We start from the raw sequence: 24,031 nt of genomic DNA, 5'->3' as shown, positions 1-24,031 counted from the left end.
AGAGACCACAATTAGAATGTTTTTTTTTTTTTTTTTTACCCAACGTTATAAATTTGCATAAGAATCACACTTCACTTTTCAAACTAAAAATAGACATAAAATGTGCAACCCATATGTGGGTAAATACGGTATATACCATGTTTTAAATCTAATCATAATATTTTAAACATAAGAAGTTTAATCTAAATCAGTCCAGCAGTTTTTGCATGATGCTCGAACAAACCAACAGACAAACACTCTTGTGTACAGTTTTATATACCTAGTATAGATATGACAGGAAATTACTGGACATTAATTTAATGAGTGGTAAGGAATAAATATGTTTGGAAATGCAAATCTGCAAAGTTACAGGTGTGAACAGTAGTGCACTAATATGAATTTGTCACCCTATATGGTTTGAAACTGTACGGCGAAATGCGAGCTGCGTGTCCAGCTGGACAAGATATATGAAGGTAGGTATTCCTATTCAGCACACGCCTGTTGTGAAAGCACCCTTAGCAAATGGCACTCCTGTTACAATCCCTTATGTTTCGTCGTACACCATGTGCATCAGCCGTTGCTGGCTTGTCTCCTGCTTCCTGCAGGGCATCTGAATATCATGGTGCTGTGATCACACATCCTGTCAGCCAGTGAAGTATTGCAAAATGAGCGAACAATTCAAATTTGCATGCTACTGTTGCACCTGTAACTTTGCAGGGTTGGGTCAAGAAATTTCAAGTTCCTTAATAAATGGTGTTTTTTTTTTCTAGAATAAGTTATTTAAATTTACACTCTAAACAAATGTCACGTAGAGTGTGAAAACTTTCAGATTCCAAAGTTTCAGCAGTCCTTGTTTATCAAGTTTTAATAAGTGCTTACCTCTGACATTGTAACTGTCTCGAGATGAGTTTCAAGTGACTATGTGTTTGGGAGAGGAACAGAATTCTACGAGAAGAAAATGCCCTACAAGTGTTGATGATTACAAAGTGCCCCCAAATTACGGTTTCTTCAGGGTTGTTACAGTAAGGTGTGACTGTTTCCTTAAAGTGTTATTATTCCCATGTGTATAGTGCAATTATCAGATCTGACACCCACCCATTCACACAGCTACGACTGAATGATTTTCTTCACTTACGTCTAAATTGCAAGCAGACGGCTCTGAGACATAACCTTTTTCGTGGTTATCTTCTTCGTCTGCTTCATACTCATCATAAGAGTCTGGAAACAAAAAACAATGTAAGGGTGGTTTAATCTTGAACCACTTGAGTGAGGACAATATAATAAAAAGCTACTAAAGCTATTACATGAAAAATCTTAATCACCTTCGCCCATGTCACTAAACTTATGTGAATGACTGGACAGATGTTTCTGCAAGTCTTTCAAAAAAAAATTTTTATCAGTTAAATTAAAAAAAAAAAAAAAGGTCTAAGTGGCATTATTATAGCGCATGAGAAATGTTGCAAACATTAAATCATTCTTTACACAAACACTTTTTGAAACTTGAATTTGGTTATCAAATTGTGCCTTAGATATAAGTGATAAACTTAATTACCATTTCATTTGTCTTGGCATTCAAGACAGCTAAAACTTCTACCTTACAAGACCTAACAGGTTAAAATTAAATTTCATCATAATTTAGATCAGAATATTGTATTAACCAATATAGATGAACTAAAAACAAAAATGTACAAATTCTTGGTTAAGAAAATTATTAATATTTAACAAAAAATACCTTTGAGCGACAGAAGCATTTATTTGTAATAAACTTCATGCCACTTGACTGCAAGTAGCAAGGACTGAATAGTGAGATTCACGAGTGTGTAACAATCAAAACCTCTGGCTAGCTCACAATTGGAATACATTGCACATACATAAAAACACTGACGAAAATTTTGGATTCGAAAAAACTGTTTAAAGTTAGTATAAACATGGCTCTAAATGATTCATGGTGAAAACAAAATCAACTGGGTCATTATTTAGTTATTAAATACAAATAAAAAACACAGAGAAGTGGCATACACTATTTGTATTAGCATAAAACTTTATTTTTTTAAAGCATTTTTAATGTAACCTTAAACCTTGGAATAGGTAGACCAACAATTGATGGCGTCAAAATTCTGACAGCAAAGATAGATTCTAAATTTCTGGTTCAGCATTTTTGGCACTTTTTGTATACTTTTCTTGCAATATAATGTAATATTTTTTATAGTCTAAAGTTTTAACGTACATTGTTATATAATCAAATGTTTTCTTTGCCTTTGTTTATAATGGAATTGGCCTTTAACATACAAACGGCCAAAATATTAACATTAAAATCTGCAAAAAAACAGTACCATCAATAAACAAAAGAAATTGAAAGATGTATACTGTTTCAACTGTGTTTGTGCCATTACAATTTTTTTTGTTATTATATGAAATTTCTTCTTTGTTAAATCAGATATCATATTAAAAATGTTTGAAACTGCCAGTAACTACAAACTTCAGGAATTATAATTAATTACACTATACTTTAAAGTAGGCCTGTGTGAATAGTGTTTTTTGGATGCGAAGTGAATATCGAATTGAATACTAAAAATATTCGCAAAGCCGAATCGAATTGCGAATATATTTCTTGACAAGGCAATATTACACTTAAATTATTAAATACTGGATTAATAGGTAATAGTAAGGCTTTGATTCAAAATTTTATCTGAATTATATTTTTAATAGTAACAAAGCACAGTATTAAGAAAAAAATTGAATTCTAAAAATTACAATGAATAAAGCAAAACATTTTTGTATGCAGTTACATTAGAACTACAAGTGTGCTTTGTTTTTTAGGCAATTAAGTAAAAAAAAAAAGATCTAAAGATTTGTTATTATTGTTAAACATATCAAATGTCATTTTAAATTTGCCTTCAAAAACACTAAATGTAAGTAACCTAGCCATCCCTAAAATTTTACATTATTTTTTTTTTACTGTAGACACCTTACCAACCAACCATTCACATGATGTTACAATGGTATTTTAGATATAGTAAACCTAACCAAACATTAAAATGATAAATTACCAGGAAACTAATTAAACTATTGCAATTCCATTTTACAGAATTAGAAAAAATGTAAGTAAGAAAAAAATGCATTTGAAAATTTTTTAATACTTTTGTTTTGATGTGCCCCTCTCATCAGTAACTACCGTAACACAATCTAATCCTTCCAATAATTGAAACCATTTTATCGTATTATAAATAAAGCAAACCTAACTGTTCAAATGGTTAACTGTAAGTATTGCAGTGTTGTTTCACAGAATCATCAAATATGTTGAGAGGTATTTAACAATACCTTTTTTTTTATTTATATTTAATTGTTTTCAGAAGAACGTATTATATTCTATAAAATTATCCATTTTAAATTAAATGAAACGTCTCTGTATGTTATGATAATATACTATAAAATGTTTCATTATTTGCATTTCTTAGTCGCAAATGGTAACGAACACAAAAAAAAAAGTTTTTTTTTGCACAATCTTGTTTTGAAAAGCAAAAGGATTATTGAAACCTCCAAATAAAGTGCGGTCATGTACTCACAATATCATTTGCATCTTTACTCCTAAAATTAGAGAAGTTTATTTTATAGTTAGGTCTAAACAGATATTTACATATAAAAAGAAAGATTATATAATTTCAAAAGTATTGAATACTTAGTGTACTGTAGGGTAATACTACCATGAAAAACAAAAAGCAGATATATGCTAATAGACATAATTTTCTTTATACAATTTGTTTGACCTTGGGTAGTGTGAATAAACTTGCCTCATGACGTCGAGAAGATTTTATTGCATTCGTTACACATTGCCGCCGAACTTCCCGATTCGGTGAAATAATCCCAAATAAGACTTGTTCTTTTACGCTTTAAACAAGAACCCGGTGATTCATCAGAACTTCGGCCTGAACTAGCCATTTTACGTGGTAAAGAGAATGTTTACTCTTTGTCGTCACCTCACACCTCACGACTAAAAACAAAGTAGCAACTACGGACGTGGCTGCAACTGGAGATTGTCGATGTTCATTTGTTCAATAAAATCGATTTACGTGGCCATTAATATTCGTATTCGTAGCGTGTTTGATGATTTGCAGGGAAAACTAAGTCTGTATTGGGACTCACTGAGGTAGCACTTTCTCGCACAACGGTATTTACAGACTTTTTAAAAAAAAAAAAAAAAAAAAAAAAAGAGCTACGCAAAGCTTTGCATCACGTCGAAGCTTCAAATGAAACAAATAGCAAATTACTGGCGAAGCCGAATCGAATATCGAAACAAGCTTCGATTCGATTCGCAAAGTCGAAGCTTCGCACAGGCCTACTTTAAAGAGAACAACAAATTAATTTATAAAATTATAGTCTTAAAAAAGTGTTGAAACTAAGATGGCATCTTTCTGACCCTAACTCTGAAGAAATTCAATGTAACTATACTCTGTGTCATACATTTCTCGTGCATTATTACATCACCAGACATTGGTTACATTGAAAAGAGTGTGTGTGTGTTTACCTTTCTCACATGATAAACATATCACTACGTAAGGTAACAGAAAAGGGAACCGAAAAATCAGGGAACCACACAGGTATATTAGTGATATAGGTCCTCTAATTCTTAGCTAGTTTACTCAAAGTGAACAATCACCAGACTCGTCGACGTAAGTGCGGCTGTACGGGACCTTGCACACCATCTGCGCCAGGTCGGTGAACGTGTAGCCCGAGGGCACACTCTGCTGGGTGCGCTTGGAGGGCATCGTTTCCGTGTTCATCTTGAAGAGCGGCAAAGCTCCGGCTTTCAACAGGCCGGCAAAGTACGTCTTGCCGTGGTTGTAGCCCACATCCTGCAAGATTGCACAGTCAGGTTCACCATCGCTTAACTCTAGTTTGTCACTGTGTTACAGAAACAAACTACACCAAGTCTACACATAGCACAGCAAAACAAGTCCTAAGAGAAACTTTGTGCAACGTGCGCCCAGTAAAAGAATTACTGCAACCAACGAATTGAAACATGAACCTGAGAAGAAAAAATCTCAAATGAAAGTGGGCATCAGGAACACCAAATCTTTGAAAACTATTTCAAAACCTCCTTACCTAAAAACCAAGGCTCTTTTTGTTACTAGGTTTGATCCTCAAGTACAGGAAAAAGTAATCATTGACTATATCTCCAATTGGCCTAGTGGCTGTATGATAAGCCCCTTTTACGGCAAACTACACCAGGAACAGATTCTAAATAACGAAACAATTAACGATGAGCCGAACGTTCAGCCACGGCCCACTCCTAGCCGTGCATCAACCAATGTGTGTGCTTCAGCATCCCTGGTGTCCGGAGGAGCACCTTAATCTCACGTCCTTACGTCAAACATTAAGGAGTTTGATATCTACTATCAGAGTGTCAGAGGATTAAGGACTAAGTCTGTTGAGTTCTATGATAATATTGCTAGCTGACATTTCAATATTATTTGTCTAACTGAGACTTGGCTTAATGCAAATATGTAGCATTATGTCACACTATTTCACAGACCAATACCATGTCTTTAGAAATGACAGAAATGCTGAACAAACCAATAAATTAGTGTTGTGCGAGATCTCGAACCTCGAGAAAAATTTCGAGAAATATGGCATTCTCGAACAGCGAGCGAGAAAAATAATTTCTCAAAAAGAAATGAGAAATTTTTTGGTACCGGTAACAACTCAATTTGGTATGGAGACAAAATTTGATATTGATAGTTGTATTTTTATATGTTGAACATTACACACACACTGCCATTATTTTAGTTTAAATGTTTTAAAAATACCAAACGCGTCTGCCTGTTTGGACGAAAAATGATTTGGCGGAACACAAAGCAAACATGATGCAATCATTAAGAGATATTAGACTAGCCGATAGTCAACCATCCAAAACCTTTATCAATTACCGAAACTGTGAATAAAAACTGTCATATGAAATTCCAATTTATCCTGAAAGAAAAACTGCCGTATTTAATTTTTAAATTACGTAAGCGTAATACATAATAAAATACGTTCAAACCTAACCTACAAAATTGGTTTTGTTTACATACATGTTATTACGGTAAAGTTATTAAAAGCATTACCTTTAATGTAGTGATAATATTTTGTTCGGTAATGTTTAATAGCATACTGAAATGTTGATTATTACGGCAAAATACAAAATTTACTTTTTAGTTTTTAACGAACAAAAGGGGATGGTGGTCATGCTGCCAGACCGAGTCTGCTTCGCTGTTCCATTTCTTATTTCATTTCCAATAAAAGACTGCGCAAGTCAAGTGAATTTAAATGGATTGAACACACAAAACAATTCACAATTCATTGGTATTACGTAAAATTACGTGAATGTGTGTTCAAACCTGTTGAAAAGGCAGAATAAATAGTATGTTCATCCCATTTCCTTTTCCACCTTTGTTTCACTCAGTCGTAAGACGTCACGAGTAATGAATCCCGCCAAAGCCTCCCTAGTATCAATTTCTTTGTTTTCATTACAGTACCAGAGTTTCCCGTTTACGGGAGCTACTCTGCGGGTATGAATAAATAATGTGACGCCTGTAAAATGTTATTAGGAATATGAGAATAATTTCTAGGGATGGGGCGAATCCTGATTTCCTCGAATCCGAATCCTAACTCGAATCCTCGACTGGAATTGCCGAATCTCGAACCCAAACCCGAATCTTTTAACAGATGATGTCCACATATCTAATGTAAGTGAGATGTATTCTGCTTGCACTAAAAGTCCCTTGACTTTATCACATGTAGATTGGTACATTTCTGGTATAAGTGTATATAAAGACAACAATTTTTTCTTGAGAAATTTCAGTTTTAGTACAGATTAGCGGTTAGGATTTTTTCTATAAATAAGCTAGAGGTCTGCGAGCCTAAGAATTTTACTTCGAGCCGAGCTCGAGCTTTTGTGGTACAGTTACACTTTTGGGAAATTATTTTTATCTTAAACTTAATATCATGTTTGAATAAAGTATTAAAATGAAGTGGGCTTATTAATTTTGGGTAACTATTTACAGAGTGTGTTTACATTTTGCACTGCTAGAAAAAAATAACATTTTTTTTCATTGAATCTTACCTGTTTCCATTGGTTCATTAGTAACTGATATCATCCAACTAACATAACCAAGTATATGTTTGTGTAAATGTAACATATCTTTGGAAAAATTTCACCCTTGTCAATTTTTCTGGAGTCCTTACTGAGCTTCAACAAACTTAGCACCAAAAATCATGTTGTTTGAAAAGTACATTCACATTGTTTCAACATTTCCACTTTTCAGCACAATAATTCTGAGAGAGATTGTCACAGAGTATTAAATTCTATTCTTTAATCTATCATTCAGAACAATAATTTGTTCTGCACGTTCAGGAGTTAAATTAGCTCTACGATTGGAGATAGTGTTTCCAGCAGAAGAGAAGCGTCTCTCGCTGGCAACCTGCTTGGCTGGAATGCTTTAGTAAAATTGCTTAACCTCAAAATTAGTGTCATAAATATCTGTAACTGGTCATTAAAGTTTAATCAATTGAAAGTAATAAAAATAACATTTTACTTCATTCAATTTACATTTGCAAAAAAAACATACACACAATAAACCTACATGGAAATTAGTCTTTTTCAATATCCTGAAGTCTGAAATATGTTTACTCATGTCATTAAATGTAGAGCTGTATTGAAGAAGCCGATTTTGCCAATATTTAGTTGAATCGGCATTTCTGCCGACTTACGATACAGTACGCTCGTTAATTTTCGGCCGATATTACTGAAAAACGAAAGAGACTGCCATAACTAGAGACATGCATATTTCGCGATTGCGATAAAACGAATTTTTACGCGAATTTGAGTACATTTTTAAGAATAACGCGAATTTCTCACATTTTGGATAATAACGCGAAATCCTTGAATTTTCGGCGAACAGTCAGAACATTTTCCTCATTCGAACACGGCAATTCAATTTGTAAATACAGTAACAAACGTGAAACAACAAAAAACCAAAGATAACTACCCACACAGTGTATTTTATAACATGAAAAGTTGCTTTTATTTCTAAACATGTAACAATTTAAGCCTAGGCGTGTAAAAGTCCGAGTAATTACAGCAGGAGACAATCTAATGTACTAATGTACTAGGGAAAAACGTAAACTCACGAATATAGAAACGTAACGGAAATGTCGGAAATATTACGTGGCTGATCGTAACATTGTAAGTGCTGATACTGTATTTATGTCACAACTTAGCCGAAATACTGGTACGAGACATGAACTTCACAAGATAAAATGAGTGGAATCTTGGTAACTGTTTTATACGTATTATATAATTTCGGAAGTATTATACTGTTGACGCATATTTTTTAAACTAACCATTTATTTGTGGGGATCGTAAATTATTAATTATTGGTATCAAGACATCAAGATGAACGTAAACTTGAACATGTCACGGCAGCGAGTAAGCGGGTGCGTATACCAATAAACTGGTATTAGAACTGGACAAAACTGGTACACGGGAGGTGGAGCTTATATTTTTTTCCGCTAGGCTCGCTTCTATTGGCTGGCTGCTGATGGAAGGTCACGAGTCTGGGCGGAGCATTGAATGAGTTATACTGCGCATGCGCAGCTCAGAGAACAGACGCCGCACTGGGCCGCACTGTAACAACAGATGATCGAGTACAATGACCTTTCTCCGCGCAAGGCGCGCAATTGACGGTAAATTTTCATCAATTTGCGCCCCTTTTTTATTTATTTTTACTGTGTAATGTAGCCCGTTCTGAACGCGGCAGGATGCGACTGTATTTTAATTAACTTTAACGTATTTCTTACTTTTCCCTTTATTTACACTTTCCCGCTTTTTACACTTTTTTACTTTGTCCCCATGAAAAGTGCAAATAAGGGGTTTTGCTGTATTTTGATATTCGGCTCGCCTGGACAGTCGATTATCACGGTGTTTACAGCAGGTTGTTTCTCGAAGCGTTGTTCTCTTATATAGTCTTTAGCGTTGTTTGTCCATTGCGTCCATTTTTATTAACCAAATACCAAATTTAAAATGCAAACACGGTGACGATTCGTAACATTCTGTTGTGCGCAAGTTAAAGTTTAACGGGTCGAATTTTGTTACAGATAGTTTTCAACGTCTGTGAAATAAATTAAAGGTGTACAATTTAAAGGTCGGCTAAAACATTAGGCCTATTAAAATGCCTAAAGTGCCGGTAACTGCAAAACAGCGAGCCTCTGAATTTTCTCAACACGGACTTTATGCTAGTGATTCAACCACACTTTTTTGTCGTCACTGTAATGTCACCGTCTCTTGGGATAGGAAAGACTCATGTGAAAAACATGTAGGCAGTGAAAAACACAAGAAGCGTCTCTCTTCATTGCAAGGCTCATCTAGTGCGTCTGAACGCCAGTCGTCAATATCTTCAGCGTTTCAGACAGCAAAAAATAATGTCCAAAAAGACAAAAAGTTGGAATTTATAAAGGAAACAGCAGAGACCTTTATAAAGGCAAATATACCCCTTGAAAAGCTTGATGATCCTAATATCAGGGCATGGCTGAACAAATACATCGAAGGTGCTGGAGACATGCCACTTGCGAGAACAGTCCGTGAGAAATATGTAGGGGACATAGCCAAATGCAGAATTGAAGATGCCAAAACTGCATTAAAGGACAAAAAAATTGACATACTGTGCGACGAAACAACAGATAAAATGGGTAGGTGTGTATTTGTTGTTTTATTTAGAATTCTGAATCTTCAACAGGATAAACCAGAAATATTTGTTGCAGGAGTTCACTTTCTTGAAGCTGCTAATGCCACAAACTGTGTGAGGGCAATTTTAGATTCACTCAAAATGTACAATGTACAGTATGGTGATGTGCTCTCAGTAGTAACCGATGCTGCTCGTTATATGACCAAGGCTGTTAGTACTCTCGAAGTAATCCTTGGAGACCAGTTAACGCATGTCCAGTGCTGGGCACATAAGTTAAATCTAGTTGGCAATGTCTGGGTGAAAGAGTTGCCTGAGTTGAACAATGCTATGAGCAAAATAAAAAATGTGTTCAACAACACCAGGAAAAGAAGGCACCTGTATGCTAGCTTTCTTGAAGAAAAGCATGGAGAGAAACGTCCATTGTTCCCACTTCCTGTTGTTACTAGATGGAATTCCTGGTTCAACAGCGTTTTTTATGTAGCAGACTACATACATGACATTGTTGATTTCTGCAAAACAGATGAACTAAAGGCAACACAAAATTCAGGGGTTGAGTTTCTGTGTTCACTCACAGAAAATGACATTTCTCTCATTCTTTGTCAAGCTGTCTTTGTGAAAGAGCATGCCAAGAGCCTTGTAGAGCTAATACAGAAACTTGAAGGTTCTTTGTATCCAACTGCCCATTCACTATATGGGGACTTGCAAGGTATAAAAAAAAAATTTGAAAACATCACTCGTGGCATTTATTTTGAGGCAACCAGTAGAGCTTTGTCTAACATGCCCCCCGCTAAAGCTGCTGAAGCTAAAGTGTCCATCACAAGAACAGCAACACAAGCCCTTTCCAAACTGAACTCTCTCATGACAACTGACCCAAGTAGAAAGAGATTTGAAGCAATTCAAATTTTTAGTCAGGAAAGTTTGTTGCTTGCTAAATTAAACCCAGAAATGGTGCAGAAACTGAAAACTGTCCATAGTCTCTACTCCATAAGCACTGAAGAATTAACAGCTGGTTTTGGTCAGCTTCAGGACATTGTTACAAAACAAATGGAAACAGACAATTCAGTGGACGTAGTGAAGTCATTGAATGTAGTAAAGCTGTCACAGCCATTGTTTGCTTCCAGCTGCCTTGAAGCCATCTGGATGCCTTCTGCAAACGTTGACTGTGAACGATTTTTGTCCTCATATAACACAGTCTTAACAGACCGCAGGACAAATTTAAGTGAGGCTAATTTGTGTATCATGGCTACTTTTGCTTTCGAGAGCTAAAGTTTGAGGATTTTGTTCCATGTGTTTATGTCACTATTTTAGAGACTTCATATTTATTCTTGCTGGTTTAGGTACTAAAATATTTTCAATTACTGTATGTAAAAAGTGATGTGTAAATTCGATTGTAAATTACTGCTGCTAGTGCAACTGTACAATGCAAGAATGTGTCCAAAATTTCAAGGTATGCTTAGCTTAATTTTTTTAATTTATAGTGCTAAAACTATTTAAAAAATAACACCGCTTTTGATGTATGATAACACCACTTTTAAGGGTAAATAACAACGAATTTTGCTATAAAATAAACCCCAAAACTGCATGTCTCTAGCCATAACCTAAAAATCCACGAGTACCATTTTCACTTTTCGTAGTATTACTGCATTCTTTCAGATCGCATTATTTCTTAGCAACATGTGCCAACCGTACATATCAATGTTTAACATCCTTTTTTTTTTTTTTAATAATGTTCTTTAATTTAATATGTCATAAATAAATAATACATTACTATCACGGTAAATATACATCTCAGTTGTTACGGTAACTATAGTGCAAATATGGTAGCTATCTTGCTTCTGTAGTAATTATGGTATTCTACAAAGAATCTTTAGTTCTTTATATGGTAATTATCTTAAAATAACTATTGGGTTTGTACTGTAGTTATGGTACATCATCCATATTTCTTCGTATGTTGTTGTTCATTTGTCTTTTCTTCATATTTACGTGTGCTATTATTTGAGACAAGAAGTTTCAGAAAAAATTTTAACGGACATTATATCACACATTTAATGGCGTAAATGACGAGACCTCGGGCAATTTAAACGCTTTATACGGAAAAACCTACCATGCGGGACCTCGTAAGTGAGTTTTACTGTATTTTTTCCCGTAAATAGTAAAAACCGAATCCTTTGACGAATCCTATATCAGACCCGCCGAACCTTCGAATCCCTAGGATTCGGTGGATTCGGCGGATATTGGATTCGGTCGCCCCATCCCTAATAATTTCCTAATACTGCTTTATCTCTAACTGCGGCGTAACCAAGTGGAAAAAAAAGTGTTGCGGGAATATAACAGTTTAACAGAAGTAAACTTTGTTTGTCAAATTAAACTTTGATTTTACGGTAAAATGGAAGATGTGGACATATCAGTGTGGCAGTATTACACAAAAAGTGGCGATAAGTCAACGGGAACCACAATTAACATGTTAGCTACTAGACTTTTACCTAAGTGAGTGAATGTTTATTTATAATTTAGTGTAGGCTTACATAACGTGTGGTGCATGTCAGTTGTGCACAGGCAGCTAAATTAACATTCTATATGATAAACAACAGTTTTATGTACAGAACAATATATTTTGAAAGTGATATCTACAGTAAATCTTGATTATTTAAAAATTTCTCATTCTCGTCTCGTTTCTCGCGAGAAAAATATTATCTTTCTCGAAAATTTTTCGAGGCCTAAATCTCATTCTCGCACAACCCTACAATAAATCAATTGTTTTATCTGCCGTTAAGAAGTCAAAATTTATTTCTGCTCAACTGGACGTTGTCTTTGATTTTCCTGGTGTTGAAGCAGTTTGGTTTAAAATAAAATCAAAATCATCTTCTAGCAAATCTTTAATTATTGGAAATATCTATTTACCTCCAGATTTAACGGCAGAGTTTTTATGCATATATTTTGAATTTTTAGAAGATAAAGTCTCCTCATTTCACAATGACATTTTGATACTTGGTGATTTCAATGTACCGGGTATAGATTGGAATAATCTTAATCTTAACCCTTTCCATTAGGCGACTACGAACCTCTCCTAATAAATATCTTACACTTTGCAACATCTATATACCACCTCAAACAACTGCAAATATATATGCTAGGCACACCAATCCCTCACTTAGCACGACTAATTCGTTCCTAAAAATGTTCGTGTTAATCGAAATCGCGTATTCTGAAGCATTAGTCCCCATAAATATAAGGCTAAATTATTTAATGTGTTCCAAGATGTGTAGGGAAGTAATCTTTACATAATATAAATGCGTAGAATAATACTTGAAAATGCATATGTCATATCATTTATCTTTTTAAGCCTACCACCGAATACGTTAGATAAAGAAAACATGGCACAGTGTAACGGGAGATAAGTGGTAACATATTTACCGTCAGTCAGCAGGTTGGCTTGCCCGCCCAGGCGTGACCTTCAACACGCGCGCGCGTGTCTGATTTCTGTTGCAAGCAGCTGGATCCTTTGTTATTACGTTTAAAACTTAACAAAATTAAAACACTTTTATGAAATTAAGAACCGGTTTTATATAACTTTAAAACACACAGCCATATGTAAACATTTAATTTGTTATGCACACCTCTTATAAAAGCGGCTATGTAAACAAATCAGTTAACAGATAAACTGATTTAGATTTTCCCTAGAGCACAAACATAACATTAAAATACGGGTACACTCCCTATTTAACGCGGTTGTCGGGGGACATAACTTTTACCCGCGTTGTTGCATAACCGCGATGTTTCGATGTGACCAAGGTCAAAAGGCATAAAACACCGCCTGTGTTCTAATAGGTCGGCAAGCACGCACAGTATAGACGGCCCGCCTTTGTGCGGACTTTGCATCCGCAGTTTCCACTAAACACGGGTGAAAAAATAAAATAATAAATTTTAAAGATAAATATTAAATGTTGAATTGTTTTTAATTTTCCGCGTGCCGCGCACAGTTTGTCGCACGGCCTACGAGCGCGCCACACGCCGCCATACACATGTGCGGCACACAAGCTGCTGCTGCCAGTCTCGTGGTGTTAGCCACAGTATCTGCTTCGTCAGTGTCCGTAACAAAGTAAGTGCAGTGTGTGCGGTTACACACGATTCTGTGGTCAAAGTCTTCTAAAAAGAAAGGCCGTAGTGATACTTCAAACCGAATATGAATCGCAAAGTACCGAGTTTGATTGACAAAATAAAAATTCTAGATTTACTTACAGATAGCTTGTCTTTTGTAGAAGCAGGCCGCAGATACAGGGAAAAAAAAGATTCTAGCATTCGTACAATAAAAAATAAAGAATCGTCTATCGTGTCAAGTGGTTAAACTTTATTATCCATGCTTACAGTAAATTATAAATGGTCACATGTGGGAAACAAAAATTGCGCCAATTTAATTTTAGCGCAATCAGTGACGCCGTATTAAAAACCGTGTTAAACTTTGTCTTTACTTATTTCACCAAACGCTGTGTCGAGTTGCTGAGTGTGTGTGGCTCCAATCGGCAAGTGTTATATTCCCCAGCCTCTGTTTAAAGGTCGGGAGACCGCTACACATAAACATTTCCGGGACTTGTTTACTACCTCACGGCAAAAGTGGTACAGTATGGTTCACGTAAATATTGGACCACTGGGAATTCCTGGGCAAAGATTAAAAATACGCTAGCCGATTTACTTTACTATTTAATGTTAAAACATTATACCAAAGTAAAAAGATGAACTTGTATAATACAATGAATTACCCAATAATATTACGTCTGTAGGTTTAAGTTGTAACAAAACATTTATATACAGATGTCCAGTAAAGTACCAATTAAGATTCTGGAGTGGAATTTTAAACACCGGACTACCTGATTTAGCCTTGTACGCAGCGACGCTGCTCAGTCAAGTGACTCATGCTCTGCCTGTGTGCTGCGTGAACACATTCCCTCCCCCACTCCCCCTGGTGTTTCTGCCCGCTCTAATCTCTACCTCTCACCATGTTCTCGGCTCGCCTCTCCCTACCCAGCGCTTGCCGACAACCAAGCCTATCCAACATACATCCCTAGCCGAGTTACGCTGGACAATGTCGCTGGATGGTGGGCTTTATCAGGTCCCCTGTCCGATGCTTCATTTGTGAGATAAAGCGACGTTAAGAACTAGTGTTTCAGAAAATATCACTGGGCTGGATTGGACCATAATTTGAAAACCCTACAAGCTAGAGGAATAATGTACGGAGATATCTTGTTTAGAATTTTACTGCGGACATTTTCTACGCCTAGGCTTTTTTCTGCCCGATGCTTAGTTTGTTAGTTACAACGCAAAATTATCCTAATCGGCTGTCAACCATTTATTCCATTATTATTATTCATTTCTGACTGGGGGACATGGTTTGACCCGCGATATACCCGATTCTGCGATCAATCGGGGCGCGATATACCGGGAGTTTACTGTATGTACAATATGTACATATACAAAACATAAAAGTTAGTTAAATATTTTCTGGGGTGAAATTAACACTATCATCTTGCTTTTTTTTTAAAAAAACGTGTCCAATTTCATCTGCTTTGGTTTCTGTACGGTACGGCCTGGTCTGCAGCCGGGCATCAACGGTAGGGCCTGGTCTGCGGCCGGGCATCAACAGTACGGCCCGGTGTTTGTTTATCTGCGTGCACATCTCTTTCCCCTCGCATTCCAAACCACTCTTCCCCCCTCGAATTCCATACCTGACGTCGCGTCGTTTCAGAGATTTTTTTTAGCCTGTGGCGATTTCGTGCTAACTGAAATTTACAGATGTGCTATTCGAGACTAGGGCAGTAAAATTTACATAGTGCTAACTGAATTCGCATTAATTGAAGACGTGCTATGCGAGGGATTGGTGTACTATGAAGCACTTGAAGACCAATTTACTATTATTATCAAGATGATATTTTAATAGTTGATGACTTAAATGTGGGGGTGGATTGGCTCAATAACCATACTCTGAACATATCCCTCACACAAACTGGTAAATAAAAATTTAAGTGGCTCATTCACCATAAATCTGCTAAATCATCAGAAAAGCATAGATGTGTTTGAATTATGATCCCAAAACATGTTACAAACACACAAATACTTCTTAAAAGAAATAAAAAGCACAGCACATTATCAAACCACATAAAAAAAAGCTAATTCAGTGGTTTACCAAGTGGGGAGGGCAGTAGCCTGAGTCGTAACACGTTCAATTAAAACTGTAAAAAAATGTGCATGATTTATAAAATGATTGGCAAACTTAAAGTATTAAAAAATGAGTTTGTATATTAATTGTTATGAAGCATTTGGCTGAGAGTATGCAGATTTTAGTATGCCAATTGGAAGTACCAGTTATTGTTCAGTATTTGTGAACTTAATACATACTTAATGGTATCATACTGGTTGGTCACAGCACTATCAAGGCTTCCCATGAAAACATTCGAGAAAAGTCTGAATGTCTATGATGCTACTGAATATTTTGTTGACCTTGTTTGTGCATAAATTTGTGAAATAAATATACGCTGACACAGCACATCTCATTCCTCATTTAAGAGATTCTTACATCCTCCAAGTGTACCAACAATTTCATTGAATTAAGTCAAATTCATTCATAAAGGAAGGAAAACTTGGAATTAGAACTGAAACTGGAACAAAGGAAGAGTTTTCATTTTTAAATGAAAATCTATGTAGCCATTTCATTCCTAGACTAAAAAAAGTCAAATGAATTTAACTAAGGATAACCAAATTAGATTATTTTCTAGATTGAGTGTTTAATTTTTCCTTCAACATTTCTTTAATGCTTCAATAATGCAACTAGACTGAGTGTTCACTCATAATCATGGAGGGGGGGAGCGGGGGTAATAGATAAGTGTCTTCTCTCACTATCACACTCACACTCTACAAAATCTCACGCACACTCTCTTTTATAAGTATCTTTTTCTGTCTGTGTAGTTCATGCATGCAACATTTCAGCATGTGAACCACCCACCATCCCTGTGTGTGCATCTAGTATACTATCAGAGAAGTACAGACGCCACTTCACCTTGATCTCGTCGAAGCTGCCGAACTGCAGGGTGCGGTATTTGTCTATCGGCGGCCTGATGTACTCGCAGTAATCGCTAGTCTTCACCTCCTGCAAGCAGAACACAGCAACATGATCACATGCATTGTGGTCTTGTCTCTGATGCATGTATGCACACTGCATGTTTCAGTTTGAAACTTAACCAGTGCTACAGAGATGGCCAACACTGATTTTATCATAAAAATTATGGTTAAAGCGTCAAACAAGCCCTTCAATTTCTTCCTCCCAGACACTCCAGATATATCCATTTTATTGACTTGCTCTTGAGAGTGGGAGTGAAGTAATTGAGTGTCGTAATGTGGCAGACAGCATCAACCTACTTGATGCGAGCTGAGAATCCAGGGATAAAGTGCATTTAAATGTCGGTATGCCGCTACATACAGCAGAGCCCATTTATAAGTCCTAATGATTCTGAACTGGAATTAATAAATAAAAAAAAAACACTTTTTTATACTACGATATATTAAATTATTTCAATTGGCATCAGGGGCCTAGCCAAGGGGGGGGGGGGGGGTTTAGGGGTTAAAACCCCCCCCTTAGCACCAAATCTTTAATTAATTTCTTATTCATCACTCAAACAAATTTCATATTAAAATTAATAAAATTTTTACCATTACAATATTTAAATTTAAAGTACCGAAAACTGCTAAAATAGCACTATTTTACATCTTAAAATACAAATTTTCCCGAGGGAGGACCCCCGGACCCCCCGCTTTAATACAGTGGGGGGGGGGGGGGGGGGGGGGGGGGGGGCGCATGCTTCTTAACACCCCCCATACACAAATCCTGGCTACGCCACTGATTGGCATACACCTTCCTCATAATCGCATAGTCCCATGGTACCCACAGGAAGCATAAATGCAGCTTCAGTTTTAGCTAGATTAATGCACAATGTCCATTTTCCATGGCTTTGAAACATGACTTAAACATGTCTTGCAATTTAAAATATGCAAGTAATAAAAAATTATGGATGTTCTGATGCCTCCTCTTTTGATACCCATTCTCGATACCCCAATACCACCAGTGTACCTTACACCACAATCAACATTGACAATTACTGGCAACACAATATGTATAAAATTTATAACAAAGGAAACACAAGTTTTCATAAGTTTAATGGATAATGTCATTATCTTATTTCGTTATTTCAAAATCTAAATCAAATTAAAAGCATGAAACGCTACATCACTTATTTATTACGAAAACATCTCTATTTCTGTTTATAAACAGTACCAAAATTAATATTTTTAATATTGTCTTTAAAAAACTTTTTAAATTTTATTAACACCATATAAATCAGTTATGATTTCTGTTCACTGTACTTCTTTCTCGGTGATAATTTATGTTGTTGGCATGCACAACTGGTGTATAAAATGTATTAGTATTCAGTGTCCATGCATGCTGTCTGCAGCATGTAGAGATACTGGATCTCACTATCACTCTGTGAGAGTAGAGACACATTTCAGCTTTCCTGCAACCATCCATCGCTTCCCCTGCAAAGTGCTCTGCACCACGTCCAGTGCTGGCTGACAGTCCAATGACTGTGTGGCATGTCAAGGTAAAACACCTGTTGTTGACAGCAACAGAAACTTCCTCTCAAACCCAGGAAATGTAAAAGGGAACCCGGTTATATGCTGCTAATTAGTTTCTTTCCAGGACAATCTAAATTTCTAACTGAGGACATTTAAAAGTATTTCTGGTAAAGTTAGTTCCAAATGTTTTCTTCAAATTTGACATTTTGTAAGAACTTTCTACTTAAGTTTTTACCCGCATACAGCCTGTACACGCTTATCTGGCCGCTGTGCCTCAGTCTCATGCCTCGTTATCAACTATTCAATTAGCAAGCCTCACATTTACCATGCTTTGGTGCACATTTGGCTTCAGCTTGCCCGATTGCATTCCATGCTTTCTCACATGCTTGGGATGATATGGTTCTGCCTCGTCCTTCGACAAACATCTAGCTGGGTCTCACTACCCTATACTTTTCTTCCTGACCCCACCCCTTACTCACTAGAGAGTCCCTGGGTTTGGTGCGCTCTCATCGCGCTGCTGTGCCTCGCTCTGTTGGGAGAATATTACACTAGTGCACCATGCAAATCGTAGGGTGAATGAATCACAGTTTTACCTTCTGTAGACATAGATGCCAACAGCGATGAATGAGAGGAGAGTTGTTGAGACTGAGCAGGGGAAATGGAAACAAGCCATGACTACTGAGAACCGAGCCCAAAACACTGGTGACAGAGAGCTTGGTTGTCAAGAGACGTGAGCACAAGCGTGTGATCGACATGCAGATGACCTTCACAGGCCTTAGAAGTGGAGAGGGATGAACGAAGAACAACAAAGAGCTCAGTGGTACGCCTGTTTTGCCCGGTGGATGACAGCATGTGGTGGTGTCACCAACATAACACTGGACATGTATAAGCATGGCTGCATTCAAACCCAGGAATTATCTTCAATTAATTGCCTGGAGGAGTAAATTGAAACAGTAGCTACGCTTACAGCTGCCGCTGCAGACAAACACAGCACCTCACCTCCAGCTGCCGCACGCACGACACGTAGGCCAGCCGAGACTGTATGTCCGGCAGGTTGGGCACCTTGACGGGCGATGCGAAGGGGTTCCAGCGCTTCCACAGCAGCCACCAGCCTGACAGACAGTCCCCGTAGTTGGTGAGGTCCGTATCCTCCTGGGAGCCCACATCGATGGCCAGGATGTGCTTCGCGCCCATGCCGCGCATCACGTCCGCTGTAGGGAGACACCGTCCGTCACCACTGCACTGCACTGCACACTGCGTACAACATGTCTCAAGTGTTGGCATTGGTGGTCCCCATGTCACCAGCATAGACCTGGAGCTTTTACTGGGATTATGTGATTTTTAACAGTTAATATTAATGCTAATTATTATTTACATGGTTCTTTAAAAAATGTTTAAGAACTCCTTTTTTTTGGCAATTATTAAAAATAATACTTTTAACAAATTTTGAAAAGTTATTTGAATGAATCTAGAAATGTTCAAAATTTATTTAACATAATATGTTGGACATACACTATGCTGGTTTACGCTGGTAGTCATAAAATAACATCACTGTTTACAATCAGTTTATTTATGTCCATGACAAGAACAGATGCCAGTTTCCAAAAAGTCACAAATGTTTTATCATGTAAAGCCTAATATGTACATCTGTACTGTCCTGTCTGGATCATCTGTTTAGTTTAATCACTGGGTTTGAGTGTCACTGTTTTGGAAGTTTTTTTTTGTATTTACTGTTATGGTTTGAACTGTCGTCAGCATCCTGTGTTCACATGTACTGTCAATTTTTCTGACTAGATTCCTTCCACAAAATTCTGTGTGTTGTCTAAGCATGCAACATTTAATATCAGCTAGTACTGGCTTGCTTTCCATGGGATTTATGGCATTTATATTTTTCATACATTTCTGAGGTTTTCTCTATGACAACAAACATAAACCATCAATGGCTTATGTCCAATAAATTTAGTTACAACCCTGGTAAAGAGGTGTTCCTCTTTCCCTCATATTATAGCAACCGTCTGTCTTAAGAAGCTGAATAGGTAGGTAACTCCTACATAAGAGCAGGGTGCTAGATTTTTCTGTTAAAATAATAGTTTTTAAAACCCTCTAGTGTGGAAAACACAAGGCCAGTGGTTGTGTGCCCTGGCCTAGCTCAAGGCCTGGTCCAACCTGTGCCAAGCTCTCGGCTCTCCTGCACGGAGTTAGTCTCTCCACACGTGGGAAAACAACATGACCACGCAGCCCAATAAGTACGCAAGGTGTCTGCAGGTCAACAGTGAGGAACAGCCTTTTGCTAACTTACATTTTGTTTTTTGATGCATCACTTGAGTTTATTGAAAAAAATTTTTAAAAGGTTTTGATAAAGTCTTAAAATTGATTCATTAGGTAGTTGTAGACACCTGGCACAGTTCTCTTCACTCACAGCTAATCACGTAAACAAAATCTGAGGAAAAACAACATGTAACACAAGGCACAATGGTTAACCTCGGGCACAACTTTCACTAGTGTTTGAGAGGAATAAACATAAATTGAAAGATGCTATAATGGATTCAACACGTACCACAATGGAATGCCTGAAGTTTATATACGAGCCCAAGCATGGAGGTAAGAAGTGTCCATGTTTATAATTGAAGTAATAATAAGAATGAACCCCCCACCCCACCCTTTCCCATCCGAATAGCAAAAAATACTTCTTCATTATAATAAAATTACTGATATGTTGTTAAAATGTTTGTTTCTCTCAAGTCATGAAACAAGCTTGTAGAAAAGCCTCTGTATAGTAACGGTTTGATTTGCTAACAAATTGCTGATCAGTGACTTTATCTTTAGAAGAGACGTCCACTCCATACACTAATAGTACTCCATGAGCTCAAGAAACAAATTTCAAATACACTAAGCACATTTTCCTGTATTTCATCAGGACTTAGCAGCATTCCTCTTTGCGAGTTGTCTGTGACTGAATCATACAGATTCTACAACAAGTTAGGCTTTAATTTATGTTTCAAACATACAACAGTGGAACAAAACCGATAACAAATACAAGCCAAATATAAGTTCCCAAGGAAATCGAGCCAGTGTGACATGATTAAGGAAAACAATACATTTAAAGCGCACATACTTTCGTGCAATGGGACGAAAGTTCTCGTGATATTTCTGGATGTCCCCAAGCCAGTTCCCAGAGCTGAAACAACAACCTCTACACCCACAATGTCACTGGCTGCTAACAGTTATGAATGAGCATCATAGCAACAATACAAGCACCTAGAAAATTTTCTAAGTTGCTGCTGCCTGTTTCAGAATCACACCAACTGACATGATGAGCCCCGCACTAGTACCACACTGACTAAGTGGTGAATCCTGGCTGAATGGCAAAATAACAAAGATAAAGCCCTAATATGCCCTACCTTGAGAATAAACTGTAACTTGGACTATCAGGAATGCTCTGCATTTCAGTAGTTACTTTGGATAGTTGCATGGTATAGTAAGTATTAGTCATAACTGCAGCCAACAAATGATCAAAAACCACTCATAGGTCTTGCCACACAACATACTTATTATAAAATAATAGTAGCTAATATGAATAAGCATTTTTTACTGGAAAATACAACAAGAGCACAACACATCCATTACAATATATCTTACAACTCAAAGAATCACAAAGAAACATAAGTAGCCCATACCGCCATGAACAACTGTCATCATGATTACCAACTGTATCCTATTTGTTGTTAACACTACCATTTTAATCCTCAATAGATGATTGTTTACTGAAAATTATTTGAAACCGAATCCAAGCAGAGTAGATTATAGGGAAGCACCAATCCAATTACGAGTCGATCCTGATCCGAATTGCCGGTCCAGAAACAATTAAGTTTTATTTCAATGTCCATATATTTCTGCTGAGTCGTGGGCTTCATGTTTGTATCAGAAATTTTGAAGTTTCTTTGTCTCTGCTGTCTGTTCCCTTCCTTTCTTCTGGGGTTGCGCCCTGCTCCGTGTGTTTCTCTCTTGACTGTGTGATCAGGAGCAACACCTCGCATGTGCAGAGTGAGACCCCGCAACAGTACTCTTAATCTATGCTAATTCCAGTTTGTAATTGGTGCTGAAGTAAAAAGGCAAAAGGAGAGGACATTAATGGTAAAATGTGAGACACATTCCATTCATTTCTCAACTGTGAAGGGCACTAAAGTCTTTTTTCTCAATTTGGTATTCTGATCTCTTCCTAATAAATGTTTGTCCAAGTTAAAATTTCTGCCTTAAACCTTTTGGCATGAATTTTTACAATAGGAATATGAATGTCTTTGATCTCAGGGTAGGGTGTCACTTCGGCTGAGGATTCAACACCGCTTAAAACTAGTAAAATATGAAAGCTAAAGAGTTTAAGTAAATGTATCTTAGTAGAGCAGACTTTGCTCGTGATCATTACGTATGACTCAGCTGGTTAACATTTGCAGCGATAACGTAATGTGCATTGGTGGGAAGTGTCAAATTGAAGTCAGTACGAGCTGTAACTCTAACGTAAAACACCAATTTGTGTGATTTAAACTTTAAGTTGTTCATAAGTGAGCATTGAGTGGTGCTAGTTGAGTGGAATAACTATAAAGTTAATAACTTTGGTTTTGAAGCCATTGATTGTAAAATGCCTAAGCAAAAACGGGTTATGTTGGAGAAAAAATAGAAGTAATATTTCCCGAGCAGAAGCAATTAAAAATGCAGAGAAGTGTCGTAGGTATCGAATGAGGCAAAAAGAAGCTGAGAGAAATGAGTCAGTGGGGCAAAATGAGCCCCAGAACAAGGCGCTAAATTTGCGCTTGAGCAATCCTGAGCCGTCTACCTAGCAAGAAGCTACATGGAATGCAGAATATGTTTGGTAATAGACGCAGATATTTTCTCATATGATTCTGATGATATGGAGTCAGTTGAGCTAAAGGTTGTGAACTATGAGCCGAGTTTGTCGTGGTTTGGTGTCGCAAATTTTTTGGCGTGACCGCCCGACCGTCAAGTAAGACGTTCATCAAAATCACATCAAAAAATAAAGCAACATCAATTTTGTTAAATTATTTCATTTATTTCATACACAACATTTCCATTCAGCGCGATTAAAATCTATGAAACAAACCCTGGCGGCTGTAGTCGAAAATATAGTTTCAAATGTTACCATGTATTCCTCACCATTTTCTTTTTCTTACTTATAGAATATGATTTGTAGTTTTCCCGGGATTGATTATGTTGGTTTTTTACCTTATGAAATTTCAATGATCACATGTGCATTAACTTAAAACCTTTGTCTGGCCTTACATCATTGTAATGTAAATTTTTAAGGTCATTTTAAGATTATAATTTTATTCAAATTTGTAATGTATTTCCTTAGCCTTAACTGTCTGTGATACACTGACAAGAGGTTTAACTTTGGAGAAAAATCTTGCTGGCTAGCATAAGTGTATCTTGTTGAGGTTGTTGCCATATGTTTTGGGCTTTCGATTTTTCGTTTGAACACTCCTTTTTTTAAATTAAGTTTTCAACAATTATAATCCTGTTAAGTCATTACTGAAATTCCAGTAAGTGAAATAAATATTGTAATATATGTTGAGAAGTTAATGCTTGGCTTATCCACAGTTTAGTGCTCTTGCTTCGCTTATGCAGTATGTGTATTGTGGAATGCATTTCTTTACAAGAAGAGCCAAATTCAGGTTTTAAAAAAACTGCGCATTTAA

The 24,031-nt window shown here is 36.8% G+C and overlaps 1 protein-coding gene across 12 annotated transcripts in view; it reads right to left on the bottom strand.

Moving 5' to 3' along the window:
* The window catches only part of LOC134527552 (neuropathy target esterase sws), a 231,478-nt gene that overhangs the window by 6,981 nt on the left and 200,466 nt on the right, over window positions 1–24,031 (bottom strand). For all 12 annotated transcript variants that reach the window (XM_063360331.1, XM_063360340.1, XM_063360330.1 and 9 more), the window contains 4 exons: window positions 19,320–19,531; window positions 16,750–16,839; window positions 4,637–4,832; window positions 1,115–1,197 (listed from right to left, as the gene is read on the bottom strand). In XM_063360331.1, coding sequence (XP_063216401.1) covers window positions 1,115–1,197; window positions 4,637–4,832; window positions 16,750–16,839; window positions 19,320–19,531 — 581 coding nt within the window. The remainder of the gene's footprint in view (window positions 1–1,114; window positions 1,198–4,636; window positions 4,833–16,749; window positions 16,840–19,319; window positions 19,532–24,031) is intronic.

This window comes from Bacillus rossius, chromosome 1 (genome assembly GCF_032445375.1).
Source record: "Bacillus rossius redtenbacheri isolate Brsri chromosome 1, Brsri_v3, whole genome shotgun sequence".
Taxonomy (NCBI): Eukaryota; Metazoa; Arthropoda; class Insecta; order Phasmatodea; family Bacillidae; genus Bacillus; species Bacillus rossius.
Note: the sequence above shows the minus strand (reverse complement) of the source record. Positions and strands in the feature narration are given on the sequence as shown.